General features: G+C 35.1%; 1 protein-coding gene across 6 annotated transcripts in view; it reads right to left on the bottom strand.

Moving 5' to 3' along the window:
- Positions 1–1,715: 1,715 nt before the first annotated feature.
- Positions 1,716–24,979, bottom strand: part of ITCH (itchy E3 ubiquitin protein ligase) — a 111,914-nt gene continuing 88,650 nt past the window's right edge. For all 6 annotated transcript variants that reach the window (XM_032606736.1, XM_032606740.1, XM_032606735.1 and 3 more), the window contains 10 exons: positions 24,177–24,248; positions 21,556–21,644; positions 19,632–19,791; positions 19,200–19,333; positions 18,765–18,905; positions 14,077–14,197; positions 13,539–13,643; positions 11,515–11,611; positions 7,591–7,663; positions 1,716–5,160 (listed from right to left, as the gene is read on the bottom strand). In XM_032606736.1, the coding sequence (XP_032462627.1) occupies positions 5,061–5,160; positions 7,591–7,663; positions 11,515–11,611; positions 13,539–13,643; positions 14,077–14,197; positions 18,765–18,905; positions 19,200–19,333; positions 19,632–19,791; positions 21,556–21,644; positions 24,177–24,248 (1,092 nt within the window). In that variant the 3' untranslated portion in view covers positions 1,716–5,060. The remainder of the gene's footprint in view (positions 5,161–7,590; positions 7,664–11,514; positions 11,612–13,538; positions 13,644–14,076; positions 14,198–18,764; positions 18,906–19,199; positions 19,334–19,631; positions 19,792–21,555; positions 21,645–24,176; positions 24,249–24,979) is intronic.

Below are 24,979 nucleotides of genomic sequence, written 5' to 3' on the forward strand. Positions count from 1 at the left end.
CACCACTATCTTACATATGGAGAAACAGACTGAGAGGGGGTGAATGAATTGAACAAGATCACAATCACAAAAGCAAAAAGTTCACGTGACTGGAGCCAGAATAAGAACTGAGGAGTTGGAAGTAGTCAGGGCCTTGAGTGACAGGCTTATGAGTTTTGGAGTTTATTCTGTGGCAATGGAGGAACCACTGTAATATTTTAACAGGGGAGAACCATGAGACAACTCTTCCACACATCATTCTGAGGCAGCACAGATGGACTGGAGAGAATGGAGGCAATGACCAGAAATTGCTAGTCAACCGTGCTAGGGATGTGGGCTGTGGTAATGCGGGCAGCTCCGAAAGAAGTGATTCAAAAGAAGTTTTGGAAATGGATTCGATAGGATTTGGAGGCCAATTAGATGGAACAGCTGAACTGGTTGTGAGTAGCAGTACAGCAAAACATTTAAGCACGCAGTCTGTGGAATCAGACAGTCCTGGATTCCAATTTGCACTCTTGCCACTTAATAGCTGTGGACACTTCAAGTTACTCAATTACGTTGAGCCTATTTTCTATTCTATAAAATAGAGATAATCATTCCTCTCTGAAAGTGACCAGGAAGACTGACAGTGCATGTAGCATATCTAATTGTCTGGGACATAGTAATAAATGTCGACAGTTGTCCTGGACTAAGTAAATATAGGTGTGATATTGGTCGCTAGGATAGAGAAGATAAATAGAAGAGGTCTGAATTAGAAATGAGGAAAATAACAGCATAGCTATTTTCAGCGATCTGCAGGTATGAGTGAGAATTCTCAGGGTCCTTCCCTGTGAATTTCTTTGAGGAAACCCTCCTGCCCACAGCATCTCTGCTCAATGGGAACCTGTTCATAAGGGACCAATACTGTCCTTCCTACGTCTCCACTGAAGACCTGGAAGATTCCCGTGGATCCTTCCCCTAAATGTCCTGACCACAAAGGAGCCCTACAGACATATGGGAAATGACCAATGAGCTGCGATTGACAGCAGTTTCTGTTCTGGAGTTACACAATGTGAGACACTCTTCCTAAAAGTCCAGAAAATAGCAGCCAGTCAGCCATAGCTGAGTCCCAGTTTGATGTTTTATAGGGTTTGGGGCTGGACAGCAAAATGGTCAGTAAAAGTAACTACTTATTTTCCCATGAAAGATTTCCTCATGCTGGGGGGAACATGTCTTCCCCTCTTTTTTTTTAGCCACGCTGAAAACTAGAGCTTTCTAGCTGCTTATATAGGACAGAATAAATAGGATAGGGCCTACTTTGCAGGATCTGGAAGGAACCTGTCCTCCAGTCACTGTTAGATCAGGATATTTTTTAAAAACCCACTTCCCTTAGCATCTTTCCCCTGGATCCATTTTAAATAAGAGCATGATCACTTGGTTTCCTAATAAAAAGTCTTGGTAGCCAGCTGGTAATTTTCTATTGAGCACCTATGGCTGGGATCCTGTCTTAGGGAAACCCTTGGTTGTCCCAGAAAAGGAGATGTCTTCACCTTAGTTCTCTTCAACATAGGCACTAAATACAGTCTCACCTGAGACTTTCTAGTTTTTTTCCTATCTACTCCACAGTACAAGACAGGCTGTAACCTGCTCACTTACAAAAGCAGAGGGGCAGAAATCTATATGACCTGTTCACATAGGCGGCTTCCCTTGTGCAAGTGGGGAAAACCTTACTCAAGACTAAAAGAAAAGTGTGCAAATGAAGGACCAAAAAGTTTAATTGTAAACAGTCTTACAACTTTTAGGGAAATGCAAGTGAGGCAGCCCCCTGCAGGACCTTTATAAGAGCACTTCACTCCTTGTGGTATTTGTAACGTTACCTGAGTGTTTGAAATTACAGTTCAAGAAAACAAAGGAACTCCAATACAGTAATATACAATCCAGTGCTGCCATTCCATTTTTGGTTAATGAGAGCATAGCATATATACAAATAATTTTGTAAATAACTCTAAAAGAAAAACAAAAAAATGAGGGGGGCTGGAGATGCCAATAATATTAAATAGAAGTAGTTAACCTAAAGGAGTTTAAAAGGATGGAGTTACATCCAAAACAAGGAGGGATATAAAAATAGAGAAATCTATTTCCATGAGTCATCCCTAATAACATTTCAGATTATTAACCAGGTAAATAAAAAGTAGCAGAGAGGGTTTGACTGAAATAGTTCATTTAGGATGAGACCTCTTTGGGCAGGTGAGTCATGTTTCACTAAAATTTCAGATGAATTGACATTGGTATGTCAATCTCCTGATGAAAAACTAGTACCTGAATTTTAAATAGAATTATTGTAAGTCTTATGAAATTACATTCTTCTGCACTCTGATATAAGATCATAAAAGACAGAGCAGTAATTCATTATTATGAGCTGCTGGACCAGTTTTAAATCACTCTATTTGTTGAAACAAGTGAGGTCCTTCCCTCCAGACCCAGATTATGTGAAATGCTGCATTCCCCAGCCTCCCAAAAGAGCAGAAGAATAAGGCAATTGCTCATTTTACTTTGTTTTTATTTCAACATAACATGCAGTAAAAAAATTAACAGTATTTATTAGCATTTACAATGCTTACAAAGAAAAAAGGACTCTAAAAGCAATTTAGTTCAGATTTAAGAAATCGCTCTAATTAAACACTTACAATAAATCTATTTCCAAATGATCAATTTGGACCAAAATTTAAGATAGTATTTGGTAGATATTTATGTCTGCTGTCTATTTGCAGTATTTTTATATAACCTCTGATTCTTGGGATATCCAGCCCCCATTTTCCTAACACAGCAGGGAAAGACATATACATGTGGCCATTTAAATTAAAGGAAGAAATGGAGTAAGGGAGATCCCAGGCTGCAAAAATATATACAAGCATTTACCTTTTCCAGAACTAAACGTTTCTTCCATAAAAATATTAAATAGCCAAGCCCTATAGAACTAGGGCCAGGACTACTTCAAATATAACTATTCTGTATTTTAAAAATATAGGGCAGAAAGCCTTTTGGATGATATTTATACATTTTTGAACAATATTTCTAGGTCCCTAAATGAATCATCAAGCATTATGTAGAACAAAAAAAGTCTACTTTCTTACATTATCTCTTAATTTAATCTCATAAATCTCTAGTAAATATTGTAGGTAACTACATTTCATTGTGAGCATTCACCTCAATAGGAAGTCTTTATAGAAGGCTTAATCTCCATAGCCATATATTACCAAAATTCAGACTTATATAACAAATGGGTAGTTGGCAGACATTCGCTCTGTAAGACAAAGCAAGAGTTTTTTGCCCCCTACCAACAAAAAGGCAGAGTCACTACTTTGAAAACAACTAGGGCTTAGAGACTGTACTACATTTCCTAGAGTAAGTAGAATAAAATCAAAATAAAGATAGGATTGGGGGGAGCCCAATCTCTCCCTTTACACTAACGATTTCTGGATGAGGCAACCCTTTCACTCACTTAAGTATGCTTTATGATGGCAGTGTTTTAGAGTACAGATACACAAGTTGCAAAGTGTTTTTGTTGTTTTTCCAAGATGTAAAAGGAAGAGTAGTTAGGGACAAAAACCCCCATTTTCTTTCCATATACAAGAGGGGTTTGCTATTCTCTTCTGATTTTTGGCTCAATGCTATTTGTTCATGCTATGGTACTGAAACCTGCCAAAGTCCCTATCTCATGAGTTATGAGGCTGTCCTCAGGGTTCAGCTATGATAGGCACTCAGCTGGCTTCGGCTTCCTCCCACTGTCCATAAAGTCAAACCTCTGACAGCTGTCATCCTGACAGAGTCTAAACAGGCTAAGTTAAAAAAATTCCCACAGAGAAGGTCAAAGTGCATTCATTAATCAGTTACTAACAGAGCAATCTAACAGTCATGGGGAAAACCTGTTAAAATTTTTAGAGGTGAACAGAATATCCAGATCAGGACAAGGGAAAGAATGGAAATAACTACTCTAACAGGTGTCAGAGAAATTATCAACTTAAAAAGTTTTAATTCACATACAGAATACATTTCTGTGGTTACTAGAAATGTATTGTGAATAAACGTATTACTCCCTTCTTTTTAGCCAGTACCACAGCTCTCCCTCCCTAATGAAAATGTAATTTTACAGGATGTTTCATTGACCTCTACTTGGATTAGAAAGCACTCTAGTTAAAACTTGAACTCCTTAGCAATAATTAAATGTAACTGAGGTTGCTGGATTATGATAAAATTATAAAGATGCAATTAATATACAGGAACATATAAAAATTGTTGATGGCCTTCAAATAATTCAGCTAAATTAATTCCAATTCTAGGTTAACTTTTATACAGACAGTGAAGGAAGCATAGTGTTAATATTGCTTGTGAAGTTTAGTATTTGCAAGGCAATTACAACAAACTTCCAAATGAAGAGAGTTATGCAGTCATTTGCAGGCTGGGACCAACTTCTCTCTGAATTCAAACTAACAAAACTACTTTGTAGAGAGATACAAGAGTCTCACATCTCTCCTTTCTAGAGATAACATCAAAACGATGCATGGATTTCATGCTCCGGAAAGGAAAAACAACAGTCAGGCCAGGCTGAAATAAGAGGGAGAGCACAAGCCAGACGTTTGCTCACATCCCCAGAAGCTGGGCTATTTTAAACAAATACCTCTTACCATGAGGCTTAACAGGAAGATCTTACATATTTTAGTTACCAAGGGACTTCCCTGCATATTTTCAGAATCTCTAAAAGGAAAAACCCTACTCCCAAATGAGACTTCTGATACACATATACAAAATTTTTGTTAAGGAAACAATCTAGTGGAATAAGACAAGGCAGATTTCATTTTTGTGTTAATTCCATGTTAAGTATGGTTTTGACTAGTCATTTGCAGATCTGAGTTCTGCAACATTGAGAAGAAATCCAGAATCACTGGGAGATAAGTCTCAACGATAACATTAATTTACTTACACTCAAGGTAACTCTCTAAACAGTCACAGTCCAATTTTACAAGATGTGCAATAGGCAAAGAAGGAAAAGGACAAACATTGCAAATAAGTTCTTGTCCTTCGGCGGTGCAAGCTTTCAGAAGTCACTCTTGTCCAAATCCTTCTGTTTCTTCAATAGCAAATAACAGCTTTTCCTTCAGTTGCTCATAGCTCTTGTAGGGTGGCAGGTCCAGGCGGTTAAAACTAAAAGTAAGAATTGTTAGCTTGAGAAAAGGAAATATACTAAGAATCATATGGGCAGTGTAACAATGGTTTTAAAGCCAGGCAAAATTAGGTTCAAATCCCAGCTCTGTCACTGGGCCCCTGAGCATATGTTTTTTACTTTTCTGAGTCTTGGTTTTTTCTTTGGTAAAATAGGAACAACAGTATTTATCTCTCAGGATAGAGTGAAGAATAAACAAGCATATATATAGCACAGTACTGGTGCTCAGCAGGTACTCAGTAAAATGTTACTCCTCTCAAGCTTTCCCATCCACCCTAATCTATATGTGGTCAGCAAACTTTTGCTGTAAAGGGCTAGACAGTAAATACTTCAGGCTTTGTGAGTCAAAGGTCTCTTATCAAAAGGTTTTAAGTATACCCCATTAAGAATAAAAAAGCTTTCGGCTCTAATATCTAATATGTTGGTCTGACTGAATTTCTCTGTCCTATTCTTAGCTGTGAGTTTTTAAAGGCATCTTCTAATTTTGAGCCATATTAAGAACACCTTCACAAGGTAACAGGTAGTGAATCTGCCCTAAAGCCTTGGTCCTCTGCTATATTTATAGGATAAGATACAGGTAGATGTTTGGCAACAGAAGAAATAATGCTATCCACAAAGGGAAAATAAATTTACGGTTATGGAAATGAACAAATGGAAACATGGAACTTGAAAAAGTAATGAGGCTGGTTTTCATGTGTGACTGAGATAAGCTATTCACAATAATGTAATGGCACAATCTGTTCCAAGTTTAAAAAAGGGGAGAAAAGATCAAATCAAAATATATGTGTACATGGGGCTTCCCCGGTGGCGCAGTGGTTGGGAGTCTGCCTGCCGATGCAGGAGACGCGGGTTCGTGCCCCAGTCTGGGAGGATCCCACATGCCGCGGAGCGGCTGGGCCCGTGAGCCATGGCCGCTGAGCCTGCGCGTCAGGAGCCTGTGCTCCACAACGGGAGAGGCCACAACAGTGAGAGGCCCGCGTACCGCAAAAAAAAAAAAAAAAAAAAAAAAAAATATATATATATATGTGTGTGTGTGTGTACAAGATGAATGTAAAAAAAATCAATTGTATTTCAATATACTAGCAATGAATAATCTGAAATGAAACTGAGAACAATTCCATTTATAATAGCTTCAAAAAGAATACTTAGGAATAAATTTATCAGAAGAAATGCAGGGCTTGTGTAATGAAAACCATGAAACATTGTTGAAATAAGTTAAACACCTAAACAAATGGAAAGACACCTGATATTCATGGATCAGAAGACTTAATACTGTTAAGATGACCTTACTCCCCCAAACTAATCAAAGCAATTCACATCAAAATCCCAGCTGACCTCTTTGCAGAAATGGACAAGCTGATCTTATAATTCATATAGAAATCCAAAGAACCCAGAAGAGCAGAAACAATCTTGAAAAAGTTGGAGAATGCATACTTAATTTCAAAACTCACTGAAAAGCTGCAGTAATCAAGGCAATGTAACTGCCATTAAGAACAGACATATAGATCAATGGAATAGAGAATCCAGAAATAAACCCATGTATTTACAGTCAATTGATTTTCAACAAACATGCCAAGCTGTTATTTTTAAAAAGCCACATGTATGAAAATACAAAGGAGCAAACAATAAAACAAATAAAAAGGGTAGATAGGGAAAATAAACAAATATCCAGCAAGGTATATATATGACCACTGAAATGTCCCACAAAATAAAGTTCAACTATTGTTGACATTAGGTTGAATTCCAATATATTGTATTTTAAGATTAGGGTTTGTTTTTAGTTTTGTACATTTTTGGAAATGTGGTTAAACTACATTTATAATAAGAAAATAGTATTCCTGTCACCATGTTAGAGTAGCTCTCCCTACAGCTATCTAGACTTGATTTCTTCCTCTGCCTACAGAGAAAAGTTAAGTTTTCTAAATATCACATTTCAAAAAAAAAAAATTCGGGGTGGGGGGAGGGATTGACTGTTAATGGCAACAGGGATTGTTTTGGGGTGAAGGAAATACTCTAAAGCTAGATTATAGTGATGGTTACTTATCTGAAAATCTACTAAATATCACTGAATTAAAATGGGTAAGTTTTTTGTTACATAAATTATGTCTCACTAAAGCTATTAAAAATAATTCAATACCATGGGGAAAGTATTTCATTTCTAATTTCTAACACGTTTTAGTATATACAGGATAAATGGGAAAAAACTATTTTCTACACTTTTTTCTTTTTAATTTTTCTTTTATTTTGAAGTATAGTTGATTAACAATGTTGTGTTAGTTTGCTAAAGTATAGTTGCATTAGTTTGCTAAAGTATAGTTGATTAACAATGTTGTGTTAGATTAACTGTTGTGTTAGCGTACAGCAAAGTGATTCAGTTATACATATAACTGAATCTTTCTGATTTTACTTACCAGGTATGACTTCTAGGCAACCAATTTTCTTTCCCAACTTTTTCAATGCAGAATTTCTGTGGCCCATTGCTCCCTAAAAGTGAAATCATCAACAGTTTGATAGTGCAATGGTTCTCAAATTGTTATCACCAATCCAGCTGCATCAGCATCACCAGGGAACTTGTTAAGAATCACAAATCCACAGGCCCTAACCCAAGCCTACTGAATTGAATCAAAAACTCTGGGGGTGAGGCTCAGCAACAGTGTTTTAACAAGCTTCCAGGCAATTCTGATTGAGAGCCAGAGTTTGAGAACCACATTGTTAATGTATGACCAAGAGGAGAAAATGCACTTTTATCTAGTATTCCTTATCCAGAAAACCAGAATGCTATAATTAACAATACCTCACATAAGAGAACACATAAAAAGCTTAATTTTAGTTTTAAACACAATGGGGAAACTACAGCTCACTGTCTTACAAAACTTGATTTAAACAGAAAATTGTTAAAACTTTAGAAAATGTAAACAACCTAGTGAATTCAATATTAACAATGCTTGTGCTTATAGGTCCTATAGGGCAGACCCTTACACACCTAACACCCCATTCTTGCCTCTCATTTACCTTGTGCTGGAGTCAGCTGTTAATGGTTATCTTTAAGCACTGGTTTTCTAAAAAAGTCACTACTGCTCCCTAAAAAGCATTTACTGGTGGTCATAAGGACTGGTATACTACTGGACTTTTAAATAAGAAGGGGCCAGGCACACTTATTGTTCTGCCATATGTAAGACAGTCATACCCAAAGAACTTTCTCATGTCCCACCTGACTAAGCCCAGTACAAATATAAAGTGGTAGTACTTTTGTATCTAATCACATTGAAGTGTTTTCACAAGTAGTTATGCAAAAAGCCCAGTAACATAGGATATGGTCATTATGAAAAAGGATAGTTAAAATGATTAAATAATTAAGCGTGAAATTATTAAATGGTTTATGTACTGGCACATTCTCTCAATATATTACAGCATTTCTAACCACACAGATGGAAAGTTTCGTTTAACAGTGCTAATTAGTATGTAATAGTAGAGTCTGGATTGCTTTTAATAGACTTAGAATCAAATATTAACATAGCAGAGAGGGACTTCCCTGGTGGTGCAGTGGTTAAGAATCCGCCTGCCAGTGCAGGGGAGATGGATTCGAGCCCTGGTCTGGGAAGATACCACATGCCGTGGAGCAACTAAGCCCTGCACCACAACTACTGAGCCTGGGCTCTAGAGCCCGCAAAGCACAACTACTTGGCCCACATGCCACAACTACTGAAGCCCATGTGCCTAGATCTAGGGCCCGTGCTCCACAACAAGAGAAGCCACTGCAATGAGAAGCCCATGCACCTCAACGAAGAGTAGCCCCTGCTCACTGCAACTACAGAAAGCCCGCACACAGCAAGGAAGACCCAACGCAGACAAAAATAAAAATTTAAAAAATAAAATAGCAGAGAAATATGAAATGAAGGATTTTAGTGAATTTCACTGATAAAGGCTATTTTACAAATATGTCATATTATCAATACTATTACCCTGGATGCTTTCTAAAGTTTTATGGAATTGTAAGACATCATGTTGTAAACATTATATACTGAAGTTAATTTCAGGTTGCCTGTTGTTTTCAATCTTACTCTGACACTGTCCCTAAACGAAACAACTTCCAGATAGACTCTTGCACCTCTTTTCCTATTTTTCAGCCTATTTCAACTTTAAAAAGGTCTCTGAGGCTTTTGTACATATCAGAGCCTTGGCCTATACTGGAATTTCGTGATTAGACACTACACTTTAAAATAAGATCGACCTCATTTTTCTCTACTTTGATCAGCTATAATTTATTCTAGCAGGTATATTATCCTTAATTCACTTAGATTATTTCCCTCTTTTTCTTATATTTATTTGTCTATTTATTATTTCTTACCTTTTCTATCTGTTCTTTCATATTCCAGTGATTCTTATACAGAAGGGCTTCTGACCTCTTAAGCCCAAATCTTTTCTTCTAAATAGGAACAACATTCTGTGTCTTCTAATAGAGTTTTTCCCAAACGTACATGTATTGAAATAAATATTATTTCTTTATAAATAATTTTTTAAAACTTTCTTCTTTATATTACAGTTAGTGTTATGTATCTGTATTTTTTGGAGATTGTAGATACGTTATTTCACATCTACCAACTTCATTCGGTGAGGATATTATAAATATGTTAAAAAAATGGGATATTAGATCTGATAAGGTCAAGAACCACCAGATTAAATTGTTATATACATCACTCTTACAATTTTCTTTTCCTACATTGGGTGGATGGAAGGTTAAACCAATGTCCTCTCAAATTTGATGAACCACAATCTCACTGTCTGTCTTCCACAGGTATCCTTTTGTGTTGCTTTAGACTGCTCCATCCAACCCCAAATATTATTCCCAAGAGAAGACCTAGTTCTTGTTTTTTTAATAATCAGATTTCCAGTTTATACTGAGAAGCTTGTACCAGTTTTTTCTTCATTTTGGTCACTATTCCTTACCTCTCCAACCGCCAACATGGTTTCTTTTTCAAACTACAGAGCATTCTCAAAGGACTTACAAATTATCCTTTTTGAGACTTCTTTCTCTGTAGCACTAGATAACTTCCCTTCTATATTGCTTCGGAGAGGCTAAAATATTTATTCTCTGGCCTCTCCTTTAAGTCTGTCTCTAGGCTAGTTATGTCTCACCCCTAAATGTTTCTAAGCATCAGCTCTCTACTCTTCTCTGTATTCTATTTCTGCATAAGCCCATCCATTCTCACAGCTTCAAATGTCACTGCTTCATTGCTCTTATGAGTCTACTTTCTCTCTCTACTGTTACCTCTAAACTTGTGCTTTAACAACACCTGTAAAACTGTCCCCTCACTGAGATTTTCTACTTGGTTGCCTGATAGTCACCTTAAACTCAGCAGATTCTTTACACTTCACAACTTCTCCATGTTTCATAACATGGGAAACATTCTTCCTTTATATTTCGTTTTCGAATCAAGTCCTATTTCTACCTTTGGAACTTCTCTAGCATTTCTCTCTTCTTTTCCATCCCTATTTTATCTCCTAAGATCAGGTTCTTATCATTGCTCTAATCATTCTTCCTATTTCCAGGTTCTTCCATCTGCATGCTATACCTTACTATCAAATCTTCCTAAAAGGCAGCTTCAGCAAGTTCACCTGTCTTCAACAAGTTCCCATAGCTTCCAAAACCCTAAGTAATGTCCAAATTCTTTTGGTCTGGCTTTTAAAGTCTTGAACTGGTTCCACACACTATATCCAGAACTGCCTATTTAATTCTTTAATTCTGACTCTCTCTTCTCCAGCTGAAACAGACTTAGGGATCACAACTTCTATCCTCTTATGGTACTTGCATAGTGTTGGTGTTAAAGGAAGACTTGAATTTACTTATTTAGTCACAAAATAAATACTCTTAAGGTCATTCATTTCAAAATAACATACAATTTAATCAGTGACTATTATGTGACAGGCACTGTACTAGGCAGTAGAAATAAAAAGATGAAGATATGGATCTATATCTCAAGGAGCTCCAGGTATAACAGGGAACAGTGGTAAACAAGTCATTAAAATATAATACAAATAGTAGTGTCTCTCATAGGAGACACTGAAATGTTTGCCATATGACTGAATGAAGAAACATCTACATATATAGAAGACCATTATCCTACTGAGTTAAAATATGGGGTCTAGCCTAAGAGTTAAAAACTTCTAGAGATAAGGATTACAAAGTGATTTAAAAGCTGACACAAATCCAGGTTAACTGTGTCTAGTTAAGAAAATATACTTGTCTTTGTTATTTGATACACTGTATACACGTTAATATAACAGCAGTGTGATAAACAATTTTCTGTATAGGAAAAGTGATCCTGTTGACATACCCATGAGGTCAGCAAATCCGCCAACTGGCAATCGGCAGGTTCCAGTAACAAACTGCAAAAGTCTCATTCTCTTCTCATTATCGATTTCTTTAACAAACTGTTAAAAGCACATTTAAAGAGATACATAGGTCATATGTGACGTTCAGAATACTAAACAAGAAAGAAAAAAATCATTTCAAATCTTAACCAAACTCCCAGTGTCAGATGCACTGGAAAATGACTGAATCCACCACTGTGGATGGTAGAGCTTCTCCATGTTTGTCAAAAGCCCTACCAACCTTCCCCTATACCAATCCTAGTACCACATCCTTATAGGGAAACAGAAAAAGAAGAGTGCCCTGGGCCCAAGAGCTCCTTACTCATGCAGTCTCAAGATTAGCTCTTCTAGGGCACCCTTCCTTTTCCCTCTAGATCTGCCTGTCCTGTAGAAATTCATGTGGTTACGAAGGACAAAGAGGTTGAGTCAGAACAGACTTTTTGGTTTTATGAACAAATGAAATCAAGCTCACAAATTCTGACCAAGATATATCCCAGTAATGTTCTTCTCTCAGTGTTCTTTATGTTTTGGTGTAGCTATGTGTTGCCAGAATTATGTGGCTTTTAACTCCTACAATTCTGACTCAAAACATTAAGTGTCTAGAGAATTCTTTCTAGCCTGTAGCACAAGAATTTTGTCTCAGCCAAATGATTTTTTTGTAAAGAATTTTTATCCTACTGTACTAATTGTATTTGTTACAGAAGCCCAGTCACCTCAGCTTCTTATGAATTTCTTTACATAAATTTCTTTACATAATTAGAAGGCATTAAAAAGTTTTTTTTACTGTGGTTAAATATACATTAACATAAAAATTTACCATTTTAAGTGTACAATTCAATGGCATTAAGTACATTCACACTGTTGTGTAACCATCACCACTATTTACAGAACTTTTTTATTATATCAAACAAAAACTCATTTCATTAAACTTATCTCCTTGCTTCTGCCTCCCTTCTCCCCAGTCCCTGGTAGCCTTTATTCTACTTTCTGTCTCTACAAATTTGCTTATTCTAGATACCTCATATAAGTGGAATCATACAATATTTGTCCTTTTGTGCCTGGCTGATATCACTTAGTATAATATCCTTAAGGTTCATCCATGTTGTATCCTATGTCAGAATTCCCTTTCTTCTTAAGGTTGGACAATATTCCACTGTATGTGTATATATATATATATATATATATATATATACACCACATTTGGTTTATCCAATCATCTCTTGATAGACATTTTACATTGCTTCCACCTTTTGGCTAATGTGAATAATGCTGATATGAACATAGTTATACAAGTTTCTGTTTGAGTCCCTGCTTTCAATTCTTTTGGGTATACCTAGGAGTAGAATTGCTAGACCATATTAATTCTATGTTTAACATTTTGAGGAACCACCAAACTGTTTTCCACAGTGGTGTACCATTTTATATTGCCAGCAGCAACGCAAGAGAGTTCCAATTTCTACACATCCATACCAAGGATGATTATTTCTTTTTTTTTTTATAATAGCCACCTTTTAATGGGTATATGTCTCACTGTGGTTTTGATTTGCACTTCTCTAATGATTAGTGATGCTGAGCAACTTTTCATGTGCTTATAGCAGAAATTTTGTGAAGAGACACCATTATGATTACAAACCAAGGCTCTCGCTTAAGTTACGCCTTCTAAACATTAAATAATTCTTAATGAGCTATGAATGATGAAAACCATACTTCAGATAGTTCTACAAAATTCCAAAAGCATTTAGATCAAATGCAGGGGAATATTATTATCTGGGGTTGTCTTATACTCTGGGCAATGGTGCAAGGTGTGTGTTGCTTACCTGGCAATAGTGAAAGAATGCTGTTATAATCGGTATTCATTTATTGTAATGCATAGAATGGAATGAGGATCCTTAACATACTGGTACACTTTTCTGTGACTCATTTCCATATGTGGTAAGCAATTTCTACAAAAATTACGGTATTCCAAAAGAAAGAAACTGAGACAAACCTGCCAAAACCACATGATTTGTTTGCTTGTCCTAGTGTAATGACGGTAGATGGCATGTCTTTGCCAGTCATTCAAATCAATCTCTTGCATTCCACATAAAAGAACCTTTAGGGATGAAAAAGACAAATGGTTTCTTTAGGTAACTGTACAACCTATATAAAAATGCTAGACATAGTTAAGACTAGTATTAAACAACTTTCAAAAATTTAATCAGGAGGCTTTGGCTTATAAACTGTGTATCAAGAATTTTATCTATATTATTTGTAAAAGCTGAGTTTCCATGATTGGTGTCATATATACACATATTCAGGTATATAAGTCACTCACTGGATAGAGGTTCTAATACTTTTCTTTTTTTGGTAACACTTTATATATTTGGATAAATTATGGACTTCTTTTAACCTCTGGGGATGCTTCAGAAACATACTGCCAGAATAAAAAATACTTTTGCCATTGGAAAGATGGTAAAGTGAGTTGAAAACAGGCACCTGAAGGCATTATTTACCAGCATGCTGCAGAGGAAAGAACAACTCATTACCTCTAATTCCTTTGCATCAAAGTACTGCAAATACTGCTGGGGAAGAATTTCATTAAAGCCCTCAAAGAAAGCTTGTGTCTGTTCTTCAACACCGCGAGACAACCTCCATTCAGCTACCATTCTGGTAAATAAATATAAAAAAAACTATGAGGAAGTTTAGATTTTACCTTTAAATTCTGAGTGTAAAAATAATTTTTAAAAACTTTATTATGAAAAGTGTCAAATATACATATAAGTAAAATAAATGAACCCTATGTACAGATCTCTCAGCTTCAATACCCATCTTATTTCATTATGCCCCATCCATACCCTAGATAGCATATAATTTCATTTTAAACAAATATTTCAGTATATATTTCTATAAGATGAGGTGTCTTTTAATTTTATTTTAATTTGCATAATTTATTATGCAAAATCTCTGTAACTCAAGGTTAGTTCATCATTAACTAAGGTCTTAACCTAAAATATGTGCAATGCTATGCTCAATGCTGGGGGAGATTCAGGAGTATAAGCTATTCCTTTCTTGAAGCAGCTTAAAGTTTTTTTCTTTTTTTTTTACATCTTTATTGGAGTATAATTGCTTTACAATGTTGTGTTAGTTTCTGCTGTACAACTAAGTGAATCAGCTATATGTATGCATGTATCCCCATATCCCCTACCTTTTAAGTCTCCCTCCCACCCTTCACCCTCCGTATCCCACCCCTCTAGGTCGTCACAGAGCATCTAGCTGATCTCCCTGTGCTATGCAGCAGCTTCCCACTAGCCATCCATTTTAAGTCTGGCAGTGTATATATGTCACTGCTACTCTCTCACTTCGTCCCAGCTTCCCCTTCCCCCACTGTGTCCTCAAGTCCATTCTCTACGTCTGTGTCTTTATTTTTTTATGTTTTTTAAAAACATAACTACAATTCTATCATCACACCAAAAAAGTGAGCAATAATTCCTTTATATCAAATATTCAGTGCTCAAATTCTACTGACTGACTCAAATTTTTGGACATATTGATTGAATCAGATTAGATTTTCTTCTAATCTTCATCTACATAGATACATATTAACAGAGTTAAAATCACATCAAATACAAACTTTCTGTTTTATTACAGAATATTTTTAACAATTTTAACAAGCAAACAAACATGTATTTTAGGCATCTGATTACTTCATGACAATTTCAGACAACCGAAGTCCTAAAGTTTATTAAAACTCTGAAATTTTGGAAAATGGCAGTGTAGGTTGTATTGGACTAATCTTCCGGGTGATTATAATTATAAACACTGGGCAAATCACAGAAAACAAATGTCTGAAGGCATCAGACAGAAACCAAAGGCAGGCAGAAACTGGTGGGGATAAGATTCTTGAAGGAAGCTGGCACACTGGAGCAGAGCCGCATTTACTAGGCTTTTCCTTTGAGGGCACTTCCCAGTTTACAAAGAGCACAGGGAAATGAAACTCAAACTAAAAGTAACACTATTATTGGGCTGAGGAGACATGAGGTTGGGAGCTTAAAGCTGCCAAAGCAGCTACAGAAAAACCCCTGGAAGAAAGAAGACAAAGAAAAGGAGCTCCCAAATCTGCACAGAAACACACTTCCACTCCTTAGCTCACTCCTAAATACACATGTCTAGGACGATGAAACTCCAAGGAACCCTGTGCAATGAACAAATGGAAAGCCAAAGACCCAACCAGAAATTTCAGCAGCCACCTAGGGCTATAGAGACAGAATTTAAGCTTAATTCTCACAAGGTAATGGTAAAACACCTTGGGCTTTCCATTGTAAGGACTATGAGCCATGTTCTAGGAATAAACATTATGTTTTAGGATTAAAAGCAAAATGGAAGTAGACTAGCTCTAGCAAGCTTCCACACAATCAATGTGATCTGCCCTTAATTTAACTGCCTGTCAAAACAAAACTCAATATTTTTCAAAGGGGGGAAAAAAAGAACTCAGAGTCTCTACCATGTATCATCCACAATAAAAAATGACTACATAAGCAAAGAAGCAGGAAAAGGTGACCCATAAGAGAAAAAAATCCATAGAATAAGGCCAACTGATAGCCCAACGCTGAAGTTAGTAAATACTTTCTAAAAGCTATTAAAAATGTATTAAATAATTTATAGGACAAGATGGACAAAATATATGAAGAGATAAAGATTCTCAACACAGAAACTCTTGAAAGAAGCAAATGGAAATGAAAGAATATCTGAATATCTGAAATGGAAATTTAATTGGATGAACTTAAAAGCAGTGAATTCAAACGCAGATCAATCAAAATGGCCCAAACTGAAGCACAGAGAAAATGAAAAAAATATAAACAGCATCTGGGATGATATCAAAGGTTAAATATACATGTATCCGAAGTCTCTGAAGTATGAAAGAGGGAACGAAGCAAAAGGAACATCTACAGAGAAAAAGCACAAAAATTTTCCGTAACTGCTGAAATGGCATCAATCAGGAGAACACAAAAGCGCATATATACGAGGCAAAATGCTAAAAAACCTTTAGAAAATCTTTTAAAAGCCACAGAGAAAAACATACATTTCATCCAGAAAACAACAGAAATAGTGGCTCACATCATCAAAAATAGAAGACAATAATGGAATGACATTATTGAAAGAAAATGTTTTAAAAAAAAGAGAGAAAAAAAAAAACCTATAAACCTAGAATTCTGAATCTAGTGAACACATCCTTCAAAACTGAAGATAACATATAGATGTTTTTGGATAGAAGCTGAGAGAATTTATTGCCAGCAGGCACACACTAACAGAAATGGTGAAGGAAGTTTTTAAGGCTGAGAAATGATCCCAGATGGAAAAAATGGATCTGCAGAAAGAAATGAAGAGAACCAGAAATAGTAACGTGAGTAAATATAAAAGACTATTATTCCCTAATTTCTTTTAAAATCTATTGATTGCTTAAAGCAATAATATAGTATTATGGGGTTATAAACATAAGAAATAAAATAACAATAGCACAAATGGCTGAAATGAGATAAACAGAATTATACTATTATGAGCCTCTTATAATGTACAAGTAGTATATTAATTATAAATTATGTTACATATAATATTAATGTATTAGCATAATATTAATTAAAGGTGATAAGTTAAGGATGCATATATTCATTAGAGCAGTCACTAAACTTTAAAGAGGTATATAGCTAAGAAAAAACCAAAGATATATAAAAAGAAAACTAGAAATTATTAATACAAAAGAGGACAGGAAAGGAGGAACAAAAGAAATTGGGAAATAGAAGAAACAAATAGCAAGGTGGCAGGCTTAAGTCCAATCATATCAGTAATAACATTAAATTTAAATGTATCAATTGCAACTAAAAGTAACAATTATCAGAATGGATAAAAGTAGTAAGACCTAAGAATATGCTGCTTCTAAGAAACATACTTTAAACAGAAAGACAAAGGATTGAAAATAAAGGATGGAGGAAAATATACCATGCAAATATTAATCACAAGAAATGTGGAGAGGATATGTTAATATTTAAAAAGTAGAAAAGCAGGCAAGAGATCCAGAAACTGGAACTCAAGAATCAGCAGCTATGTGAAATCTCGCCCCTATCTGACTAAACTGGTGTTGAGAATATGTCAGTGAACTAATAACTCGAGACTAAAAGTATGAACTAATTAATGCAAAGCATAAGAGACTACACTAAGAAAACCATCTTTTTACTTAAAAATTTTACCTGATCTTCAAATATTCCCCACAAAAATATCTGCATATAAATTTGAGATTCTTTTCAATGCCATGATGTTATATGGCATAGTAGTTACAGAATTCGTATTTAAAAGAGTGATCCAGCACTGCTTCTAGCCTTAAAACTCCCACTTCTGGAGAAAAACTTAAAGTTTTATATGACCAAAATTCTTTTCTATTACTTTATAAATCTTCATATTTCTGGTTAAATTGAAATATGTCAGAAAGGGGGGGATTAAACTCATTAGCATCCACTAGACTAATTCTTTGTAAGGTTTACAGTTTGAGTTAACCTGCAGGATAGTCAGTCCCTCTACCTTGCTGCCTCCACAAGAATCTGTCCTATCTCTCATGGGCTTTGCTGCCAGACTCGTTAAAAAGAAATTTAGACTGTCTACTGAATTTAGTCCTTAATTTCTTGTAATCTGGCCTCTATATCTACCATTGGGCTATAGTTCTAACTGTTCTCTTAAGGGTTATCATAACTTATTAGCCACAACATCTTCTAAAGATTCTTCATTTTCCTTGGCTTCTGAAATGCAGGACATGGCAAATGGGCTACCAATTCTGAGCTGCCTGACAGCATCACACACCATGGCAACTCTTATTTACGATTCGTGACTTGTGCTTTCCAGCCTCTGTAACTCTGCATATAACTTTTGCTCTTATTTCTACATAACTGAATCCTTCCCAACCATCAAGGCTCAAATTAAATACCATCAGATTCTTGCTCCATGATTATACCTAGATGAAAGGATGTCTCCCATAGCCCTTTTCTTGTTCCTCTCTCAATGTACTTACAAGGTATGATGTGGTGTATTGCATCCTTAATAATACATGAGCAGTTCTCATAATAATTAGTATAAAGGCAAATATTATTTTTTGAAATACTGTCCACTAGTATTACTAAGCAATTATCAACATACTATACAGTCCAACAGAAAGGCTAAAAACTATGTCAAAAGGAGCATCCTCTCTTACCTGATATACTCCTCTTTATTTTCTTCTGTTACAAGAATATTGCCACCATTGGGTTTCAAATCATGACTCTTGATTTCACCTAAAATTTCTTTATCGACGGAAAAATACATTTCCAAACCACATTCCTCAATATTGTTTTCTCTGCCCAAATGAAAGTAACACTGTTACACTAATTCAGTCATGTAAGGTTTTTTTTTTAACTAAAGGACTATGTTCTTAAATAACTATTGTTAAACTGTAACATCGGAATTAACAACAAAATTGGAACATTATGCTCTAAAATCACATTTTTGCCTAAGATATTTCTATAAAATTTATCATATTGAATGAGACAGGTTTAATGTAAACCATTTAAATTCAGTAAACCAATTACATGCTTACAGTCTGAATACATTACCAACACAACAATGATAAATTAAAAGGAAACAAACTTACTTAACCCAGATGAGAGAATTGTAAAATTCTGGATCAATAGATTCTAAATCCTTGAGACCAACTGGTTTGTTCAAGATACGCTTATAGAATGGCAAAGAAAAACCTGTGTCTATGAATTTCCCATGGAACAGAGCCTATGCAAGAAGAAAACAATACCATTTAAGATAATTTTATAAAATATAAAAGATTTTATATATCTCATTGTATTTCAGAATGTTTTTGTTTTTTGAATGAAGAACTCATCTAACAAACAAAACAAACTCCCCTGTCATATGATCTATTATGGAATATTTCTGGGGAAAGGGCAGATATAACAAGCCCAATCTTAGACATATCTTAATGATGAGAAAATTTCAAATGAGAAAGTTAAAGAAACAATGCTTTAGTATTGCTAAATTAGCAAAGTAAACACAGTTCTCCACTTGCACTTACCATAGCAATAAACCTGCCAATAAAACGAAAATATTTCAGGTGATCTGGATTGATGTAAGAAGCGGGGTTTATCTGCAAGCAGTAATTATCCTTCCCTGCATATTCAAACAGGCAATACATTGGGTTCAACACCTCATGTGACAAAAGAAAGAACCATTCTCTGAAATCAAAAGAAAATTTAGGATGAAAAATCTTGTAAGTAACCATACCAATAAATCAAAGAGCAGTGTTATAAAGTTCTCAGGAATCTATACTCCCCTGATCAGGGTGATATTTCTCTAGTCTCATATTGATTTTCACTGCTTCTGTACAAACTGACATCTATTGTACAGAGATATTTACACACTGCATATTTCAAAGAATCTAAGACATCATTGACTTTAAAGATAACATTATTTGATGAACCACTAACAAATTTTTTCCAATTGTAATACACATCTCAGTTTCAGAGATGTTAAAATATGAAAAATTTAGTCTTAGAATCAGTGAAATACTATACATAGGCAAGTTTAAAATTCAGTGTTGACCCATGTGGTTAGAACAGCTGAAACAAGTCTAATATTATTCCATCCATTACAAAGCCCCTCAGTGATGCTCATTAAGTTCCACTGCTCTCTAAATCTTAGATAAATACAAAAAACCTTCCAATTTCACAGAGGCAATAAAGCACTTAATTCAAGCTACTCATTCATTAGGAAAATACTGAGAAGCTCTAATTCAAATGCTGTGAAAATACCAACCAACACTAACATAAGATTATAGTTATTAACTATGTAACATGGGTGAAGGTCTGGCAGAACAGTAGGCAGAGTGAATCTGGGGCAATATATGTGGTATCAGCTTGTGCCTGAGATTTCCTTTCTTGTTGATTTGTAACACTATTACTGGTAGTAATCCTGCTTATACTTTAATACTGCTAGTTAATTTTCTAGTTAAGAAGGAATGATTGCCCCCCTGAATTATCTTTACCTAATACAAAATTAAATGTTTCTATTCATATTTGTTATTTACCTGTGATTACTTCATACATTTGAAATGTGAGCTTTGAAACAAAACCTAAGTAAAAATCCCTCAAATGTAGCCACCAGTTAGTGACCCCACAAAGACACAGGGTCTGAACTAGGATATTAATAAACAGTATTTCTACTCTTCACAATAATCCCAGAGAAGTAGATATGATCATTCTTATTTTACAGATGAAGATATTTGCCCCAAGCTATACTATTGAGTGCAGAAAAAGGATTCAAATCCAGTCTTGACTACGAAGTCCTTGGCTTTCCATACTGCTACCACTATGCAAATTTTTAACCTGCTATGATATACTGTTATGGAATAAGCAAAGCAATTTCCTGCTTGAGTCTATCTTCTAGGGGTTTGATTAGAAGCTCCAATATTAAGAAAGGAGAATTTATAATTTCAACTCCTATTTTATACAGCTTTCTATATTTTCAAAACATATATTAATCTCAGTTGGGAACTGAATGACTATTATCTCTATCAGGAATCTGTGATGGAGAAAGTGACCTGAACACTATAGGGCCTTGTATGTTCTGTGGAACAGATATGAGGTGGTGGACTGAGCACTGGCTTCTGGTTTGATGATGTAAAGCTTGCATCCAGGCTCTACAACTTAGTTATATGTCTTTGGTGAGTCCCTAAACCTCATTATTACCTGCAAAATTCTCTCACAGAGTTATCCTGAGGATTAAAGGAGTGATGTGGGTGAAATCAACTAGCAGTACCTTAGAAAGTGCTGAATTAATGTTTCTTGAAATTTTATAATTGCAACATTAATAAAGGTACAAAAATTTGCTACATTTCATTTTCCTGAAACAGAAAATTGAGAAAATAATACTTGCAAGCAAAGTGTAATGATACCTTTGGAGGAAAGGAACTAAGTTCTGAGTATTCATATTATCACTACCTTGCTACACCTCCATAATCTAAACCTTCTTCTCCTGGAAAAATCACCCACAAACGTCTTCGCAGATCTTGGGGACTGAAGCTCATTATCTACCAAAAAAAAAAAAAAAAGAAGAAGAAGAAGAAGAAGAAGTAAAAGAATCGGTAAAAGTAGAAACACCTTATACCACTTACTTCCAGGTTAGAAATCTCCTGCATTATAAGTAACTTAAATTCCCCATGACATAGAATGCTGTCTGTGGTTTGGTCAACATCACACATATAGAAAATACATTAAAGTTTCATAATGTTTTATAAATTATACATATCTATATTTCTGTATACTTTATACATATATAATTTTCTTTTAAATGATCCTACTACTGACAAAGTTCCTTCTTTCATTTGCTTAGAGCAGAGTAACTGTGACCATGAGCAGAGCTTAGGTCCTTTTTGGTTTGGGTAGGTTTGGGTTTGTTTTATAGCCAAAAGGTACATATAATAACTAATTGGCTAACTTGGAAATGAAAAACAGAGGCTGCAGAGAAAATATAGTTAATTTGAAAACTCATTCTCAGTGGAAACCTGGAAAAACTACTCAAATTTTGTATTCTACTACAGTGGTTAATAAGATCATCTTCATATTTGAAAGACAGTACCATTATTGAGCTACAATGAAGAGGTCATTTGGGTTCTTGCTTTTTAAAAGTATTTAATTACTTGCCCAAAATTGGGCCTGTAGAAGATTACAAACATTAATTACTCTTAGGAAAAAAAATGACAGGGCCTGGAGAGAATAAAGTCCATACAATGATTCTATTTCATGAAAGGATAAGAATGAACAATCACATTTAAATATCCAGAGAGGCTCAGTAAGTGACCTGCTTATGCTAGGGCTCTCTCAGTTCCCACACTTTCATAATTCATATCCCACTCAAACAAGAAAATGCCAGAGGTAACAAAAAATTCAATGCTTATGACAAGTATTCCACAACACTATAGGCTAGAAATATAGCAACACAAATGAGAAATGTTATAAGTTAAAATTATCCTTTTTGTTCATTTCTTGTTCCTTCTGGCTATTCCTTGTCCCTGTGGCTGCTCCCCAAACCGTAGGGCTGTCCCTGATCTCGCATGCTGTCCCCCCAGAAAAAAATACCTTGAAATAATACCTTTTAACAAATGCCAGTATGAAGGAAAAAAAAGAAATGTTTCTCCTGCAATTTCCCCCATAAGCAGTTGTGCTGTGTCAAGAAAAACACTTACTACCCCAAACAACTTTATCCAAATGCTATGAAGAAAATCTGATGCTAATTTTGCTATACGTCACTCTTCCAAAGCAATCAAAATTTTCTCTTTTTATTTCACATTTATTGGATGGATGTAGAGTTTAGGGTGACAATTTTTTTTTTTTTTTTAGGGTGACAATTTTTAAAAACTGTTTTAGCATCATCTGGTCTGTCATTCTGCGAAAGTCTCTAGGTATCAATAGCTAAAGGGACATTTACTCATGTTCACATCTTTTCTGCACTGCTATTGGCAAGTTATGTTCCAAGAAACTGGCCCACCAGAGACTGACTACTCAGTGACTGCATACTGGTTACGAACATGAAAATAAGAAATAGGTAATCACGGGGTAGAGAATGGCCTTGGAGCCTTGCTTACATCAGATCAAGAGAATGACTCATAATTCTCTAAGTGGCCTTAGTCAAGCTCTGCTCCTAAAAAAATATCTGCTCCTACTTAGCAGGATGCCAACTGGCATTTCCCTTCAATGTTAATAACTGAGGTTCCATTAGTAAAGAATATATATAATTGTTTCTGAAAGGAAGTAGACAGCTATTGTCAACTATCTCAGACAATCTCTTTTTCCTTTACATTTGGTTTAGCACTTCTCAAAGCTGTAGCTACCAAAATTATCATAAGGGTTTGATAATAAAGAATCACAACCACATGTGGCCATAAAACAAGGACGAACTGGATGTTTGCATATTAATACATTTTTTTCCACTGGTCATTTTAATATATCAAAATCACTTAATACTTAGCTGTAGTTGGTTGGTAAACAAAGTTGTAAAATAAAGGTAAGTAGTAAATTAACTCAGGTTCTGAGGACAGCTAAAACATTTGTTGACTACTCCTGAAAACATTATTTTTAGATATTGTCATCAATGACCAATTACATTTTTTACTACATAAAAAATTCTTTAAATTATAGGAGTAAATATGCTTATTATAAAAATGCAAGCAATACAGAAGTACAAAAACAAAGTCTTCTCCTCTCTTTTTCTATCTGTATCCAGTATGTTCATACAGTACTTCCAGACTTTTGTCTACCAAAAGCCTATTTTTTTACTTAAATATCTGTTTCACATCAAACACTGAGCTTAGAAATAGAAACCTGAAACAAATACTAAGTTACTCTGACACTTCAAAAGCACAGAACATACACATACACAAAACACACACACAAAGCTATCTGCATTTTCCGCAATTTTAAGTACTAAGGTAGCTGGCAATGAGATTAGACTTAAAAAATTCAAGGACTCCATCTCAAAAAGTTCCAAAGTGTTTGAACTGCTAGCACCAAAAGGTTTTGGGCTGGAAGCCAGGGGGCAAACCATTAAGTGGATGAAACAGTACCTGCTGAAAGGAATCCTCAAACAATGTTTTTCTTGTCACTGTAATCTTTATGTGCTGTGGCATGGCCAGTTGCTGAAATATAAGAATGTCTTAAGTCAACTCTCACCATTAAAATGGCCTATCAAAAAACCAAAAGGGTAAAACTTCACTTACTTTTTTGCTTACAGTAACAAGCAGACTATGAATATGAACTTTTATTTAATAATGTTTAACCATGCATTTGTGAGTATTCATGCCAATTATAGATCATCTGATACATAAGAAACAGAAGCAAGATGTCGTATGCACAGTGATTACTTAATGAGTCAAACAAATCTTTACTTAAATTTTCAAAAAGCTAATTCAAATTCTTTTTGCTTGCACAGGCCCAGTACAAGAGTTTGAAGTTTAAAAATATTCATCAAAGTAACACTTTGACTAGTACATTAATTTTATTTAGACCCCATAAAGAAATCGGTAATTCAGTAAACATTTATAATACATCAGAAATAATTGATCACATCTGTTAAACATACTCTGAGTATAACCATATATATGTACTAATGTATCTATCAAAGTGATACATACGTACGGATCTATCAACGTCATTTATATCAAATGCTAGATATGAAAGGAGCTGGTTATAATTTACATATCAGAAATGTTTTAACTCATTTGTTTGAAGATTTCTCCAATCTGAAAATAATGAGTACTGGAATGAGTAGCAATGTTTCCTTATTCAAATGGTTTCAAATTTATTCTTCTGGACAAGAGAAGCCATAAATTATCTAAGGGATAAATCTATTTCTTTGACCTAAAAATAG

Source organism: Phocoena sinus, chromosome 15 (genome assembly GCF_008692025.1).
Source record: "Phocoena sinus isolate mPhoSin1 chromosome 15, mPhoSin1.pri, whole genome shotgun sequence".
Classification (NCBI taxonomy): Eukaryota; Metazoa; Chordata; class Mammalia; order Artiodactyla; family Phocoenidae; genus Phocoena; species Phocoena sinus.